Raw genomic sequence first — 5,348 nt, 5'->3', positions numbered from 1 at the left:
CAGCGACCATCTCCAGTAGGGTTTTTCTTTGACACTTTGCCCACTTATCTGTGATTACAGACCTGTGCTGGTCCTCCCTTTGCTTGTTTGGTCCTTCACCCATCAAGTGTGCCCATCTATCATGGGACCAAGCTTTCCTGTACGCATCCAGCATGTAGCACAGCACACGCCAGCACTGGCTGCGGTGCTGAGGGCTATTTTACAGTACACGGGATAATTAACAGTAAGAATCATGCAGCTAGAAATCAGAGACATGCAGTATGAGGCATTTAGTGATAAAAAAAAAAAGCCTGACTGGGCTTTCTCACACACACATGCTTTTTTTCTAGGACCATACTCAATTTCATAAGCTCTCTCTCCCTGTATCCATAGGAATCATTGCTGCTATAAGCAATATCAATTGCGGAGTGCATCCCTAATTCTTTGCAAGAGACTGGCAAAGTGAAGTCCTGGCAATGCTGAAGCAAATGGCAAAATCTCCACTGATTCCCACAAAATCAGGGTCTCACTCCCCCTCTGAACTATACTGCACATCTCCCACCTGTCCCTAGCACTACCTAGGAAAAATTTAATATGAAATATTGGGCCACATGTCAGCCACAGATACTGGAAGCGTATGGTATGCTGCAGAAAGGCCCAGAGTTTTGTGCTCACATCTGTGAAGCAAGGGAGAAAATGCAGATTTTTCTCCAAGCTCCTTACTATGCCTGAAGTCCATATGCTCTTCAGCTTAAAGATGTGTCCTAACGGTCCGTTGCTGGAATTTTCCAGCATTATCTCTCTGTTCATGTATCAATATGTGTCCAGACAATTTCTTTGGGCCACACGGCCATTACGTTAAGAAGCAAGAAGCTGATAACGCCAGCAAGCAAGGAGGCCAGTGCGCTGACCCTTCCCGAAACAGGCATTGTTTCACGGGGCGATAAGAGTCTTCCACCTCCATGGGTGGGCCTCTGGAGTGACCAATGAGCATGGACAGGCGCCAGGGTCCGCTCTCCCCTTCCCCTTTATAACCAGGGCTGCCAGGGCAAGGGGTCCAAACCTCCTCTGAGTGTTCGTTGCAAGGAGCCTGAGCCTGCACCCTCCTGCACAATGACGCTGACTCAAGCCGAGAAGGCCGCCGTGGTCACCATCTGGGCAAAGGTGGCTACCCAAGCCGATGCCATTGGGGCAGAATCATTGGAGAGGTAAGTCCCCCAGAACCCCTCCGAAGAGGGTGCCTCCTCTGGCTTTGCTGTTAGGATGCATCTCATGTAAAACTTGCATGAGTGAAAGCACGCTGGGACTGGTGAGGGTAGATGGATGACCTCTATGTTGTTTGGTATGTAATTTTCTGGAATGATATCTGTGCTACTAAATGCTAATAGATGGCTTCAACATCTTACAGCAAAACATAATTTTCTAAGCAATTCTAATGGTTTATTTCCCATAATAGCAATTCAGAATTCATAGCCAGGAGCCCTGGTGAGGAATTCAAAAAGTCATTCACACTCAGTGTCCTGAAATAGGGTTATCACTGTCAGGAAATGAAGTTGAAGTGGTTTATTGTACGAGTGATGCAATTTCTGTATAAGTGATGCAATTTCTCTCGCAATTTCTAGGCATTAAGAGAATAGCTGTCCGCTAAATTCACTGGATACTCATGTTTCATTGTTCCAGTTCATAAGTAACAAACTGTTAGGAAACAAGACAACTGGACCCCCTGCAGGAAGTATAGCACAGTAATCCAAAGTTCATACAAATTAAGCAAGCTGGCACAAAAGGGATAACAGCCTGGAAACTGTTCAGAAATTATTCTGTTATTCAAAGTTATTTAAATGTTATTTACAGCTCAATATAAAGTATTGTGATACTCCTTGCAGGACTCTGAGTACCACTCATCAATGCTGGTTTGTTCAGCTCGTATTAGTTTGAAGGTCCTGCAAACTGGCTTACAATGTAATATAGGAAATGTAGTGACAATTTGGGGCTAGTCTTTATTTTAAAATACCCCAAAACTCCAGAAAAATACATTAAGTTTAAAATTATTTTTAACATTTCGTTCTTTTCTAGTACGTACAGACTAGCCCGCTGTCTAATCTGCACATACTGCAGAAGAGGTTTAAGAGCAGAAAGACCCTGATGCAAGCTTCAGGATCCGAAAGCTCTGTTACAACTGCTCAAGGAGTGTACTGTAGCTGGCAGGTTTACACTGCACTTGCTCTGAGGTTTTACCATCTCATGCATGTCACTTCCACTGCTGAATCTCATTCTCATGTCCTCCTCCAGGCTTTTCTCCAGCTACCCCCAGACGAAAACCTACTTCCCTCACTTTGATCTCAGCCAAGGCTCAGCTCAGCTTCGTGGTCATGGCTCCAAGGTCATGAATGCCATCGGCGAAGCTGTGAAGCACATTGATGACATTAGAGGCGCTTTGGCCAAACTCAGCGAGCTGCATGCTTACATCCTCAGGGTGGACCCAGTGAACTTCAAGGTGAGTGAGCACAGAGATGAAAACTGCCATCACAGAATTAGTGACCACGGATAATTTTGGCTAATGGCAGCTTGATCCCTGACTGCACTGCACAGCCTTGTCAACTCATGTCGCTGCTTGTTCCCCACCTGATTTTTAACCTGAGATTGGATCTTTTAATGAAAGACCTGGTCTAGCTCGAGCAAAGAACTGCTCAGGGGGCTCCTATGGTTTGTGTTAGACAGACTTGAGCCTCCGCTGCCTTTGTTGTAATTTATTAACCTCCCTTACAAGTCAAGTTATATCACCTAGTAAATTCTAAACATTTCCAGTTTGTTGCATTTCCCTTTGGGGAGGAAGGAAGGGACATTTGGAAGGAGGGAGTAGTATCGAGCAGTGCCTTTTGCCCTATACCAAAGGCAACTCTGCTTCTTCACACATAGAAGGCAGCAGCGCTACCTGGTTGGGACACGTAGTTGTCATCCCAGAGCACACTGGGACCAAGGTCCATTGCAGACCCCTAGACTGACATCTGTTACTGATTACAATGGATTTCCTCCTGTTTTCCTTTACAGCTGCTTTCCCACTGTATCCTGTGCTCCGTGGCTGCCCGCTATCCCAGTGACTTCACCCCAGAAGTTCATGCCGCGTGGGACAAGTTCCTGTCCAGTGTTTCCTCCGTTCTGACCGAGAAGTACAGATAAATGGCCTCCACAGAGGGTGGGGGATGCACATCCATGGTGCACCCCAGCTGCCAGGCTCTGGGGTATTCACCCCTTCCTATGCAGTCCTCTCAAATCCCCTATGCAGGGGCTTGGTCATCTGCAAAACCCAATAAATAATTCAAATGTGAGCTATGGTCTCTGTGCTTTCATCTCCATGTGTTCCACCTACACCTTACTGCTCAGGCAGGGGTGTTCTGAAAGGTCTGTGCAATGTGGAGGGGAAAACACTAAGCTGTGTAAATTCATGTACTAATTCAGGTGCTAATGAATTCATGTACTAATTCACGTGCTAAGCTGTGTAAATTCAGCGGGAATAACATAACATAATATTCGGTGGGAATAACATAACACTGAGCAGAAGCCCAGAACAGGCTAGAGCCCTTGTGACTGCTACTGCTCACCAAAGGTGTATCCGCCAAAGACTGTTTCCAGGCTGACCAGGAAGCAGTCTTTCACCCTGCTAGGATATTGAATGGACCCAGGCTTTTTGTTTGGCCTATCCAAAACCCATCACAGCCTGTTGTGAACAAAACCTGCATTGCCATATGTTGTGATGTGCCCGGAGCGATGCTGGGCATTGTCTTCTCATGCTCCTCTCCGTGGGGTATGGACAAGGTATCCGATGTGCTTCATGAACACCTTGGGCTATCACACCTGCTAGACAGGTTTGGTAAAGGGACCGTCCCCTCCGCTTGACATCTGTTATTTTTATACGGAGAATTTTACATGCATTTGAAATTTGGGAATACTGGTGGCCACTGGAGATCAGTGTTGATGGCATCTGGGGGACCACAAATTCCTGGGGGTTTTCTGGAAAGCAGCGACAGGGAAGAGTACAGAACTGATGGTCACCCTGGGGGGAGCGCAGGGATCCTCCATACGTACCTGTTGTGGGTTAACCCCAGTGGGCAGCTAAGCACTACACAGTCGCTCACTCACTGCCCCCCCTCAATGGGATGAGGGGAAGAGGAAAGGAAGAATAAAAGCAAGAAAACTTGGGGGGTCAAGATCAAACAAACAAACAGAAATAATTGTTTAATAAGTGAAGGATAAGTGGAAGAAGAGGGAAGAAAACAAAACAAAACAGGTGATGCAAAGGCAATCACTCACCACCTCCCGTGGGTAGACCGATGCCCAGCCAGTTCCTGAGCAAAAAAGATGGGTAACCACCATAAAACTCCCTAAACCCCCCTCTTTTCCCTTTTATTGCTGAGCATGGCGTTGCATGGTATGAAATACCTCTTTGGTTAGTTGGGGTCATCTGCCCAGTTGTGTCCCATCCCAGCGTATCGTGCACCTCAAAATCTATTCCCTGAGGGGGCAGTGTGAGGTGCAGAGACAGCCCTGATGCTGCGCAAACACTGCCCAGCAGAAGCCAGAACATCAGCGTGTTATCAGGGCTGGCTTGGTCAAAAATCTAAAACACAGCACCATGTGAGCTGCTGTGAAGAAAATGATTTATCAGGTTACATTCACTGTCCATGCCTGTCTCATAAGACTTCTGACATTAAAAGGTGGGTGCAAAGTCTTAAGAACACTCTGATCGACAACCTGAACTGGCACTGCAAGCTGTGATCCTCATCTCATTTACAAAATTTAGGGATTGTGTTTGGGCAAGGGGGAAAGAGACGGTGCGGAACCTCTGACGCCACCAAGTTGCTCTAAACGTGTCACACGGTGTACCACAGCAGTTTTTAAAACATTCTACATTTGTGGGTCTCAGGTAACCTGAACATTTAAATCCACAACTTACATGGTAGGTCAGCATCTATGGTACAATAATTTGTACCAATGACTTCGTACAGAGGCTGAGCGAAGGATGTGACAGCCACCAACCACCACATGCCCTGCGGGATGTCCCAGCGTTTACAGGGAGAAGCAGGAGCACACACCGGGGTGGGAAGAAAGGAAGAAGCCCAGGCCTGACAAGCATCACAGGAGGGACTTTGGGAAGACCATGCGCCCAAAAAAGAGGTTCTTCCCCGCCCAGGTTTCTCCAGGCTGCTGGAGAGATGGTGTTTCTCACGGCAGATCCCCAGCACGACCCGGGAGGGCTTGTCCATGGCTCCTGCTCAGAGGCCCAGGGCCTCTTCAGGTAGAGAGGGGCTGGATGTGCCGGAGGCTGGAGGACATGAGGGGCCAGGGGCACGTGTGAGACCCACCCTGACTCC

At 47.5% G+C, this 5,348-nt stretch overlaps 1 protein-coding gene across 1 annotated transcript; it reads left to right on the top strand.

Annotated features, from left to right (window-relative positions):
- Window positions 1-1,092: 1,092 nt before the first annotated feature.
- LOC103917543 (hemoglobin subunit pi) lies at window positions 1,093-3,156 on the top strand. Its single transcript, XM_009324699.1, has 3 exons — window positions 1,093-1,187; window positions 2,269-2,473; window positions 3,028-3,156. Exons 1-3 carry the CDS (start codon window positions 1,093-1,095, stop codon window positions 3,154-3,156), a joined length of 429 nt encoding a protein of 142 aa, XP_009322974.1.
- Window positions 3,157-5,348: the final 2,192 nt, after the last annotated feature.

This window comes from Pygoscelis adeliae, unplaced genomic scaffold (assembly GCF_000699105.1).
Source record: "Pygoscelis adeliae isolate BGI_AS28 unplaced genomic scaffold, ASM69910v1 Scaffold85, whole genome shotgun sequence".
NCBI lineage: Eukaryota > Metazoa > Chordata > Aves > Sphenisciformes > Spheniscidae > Pygoscelis > Pygoscelis adeliae.
This window is presented reverse-complemented; position numbering and strand designations above follow the sequence as displayed.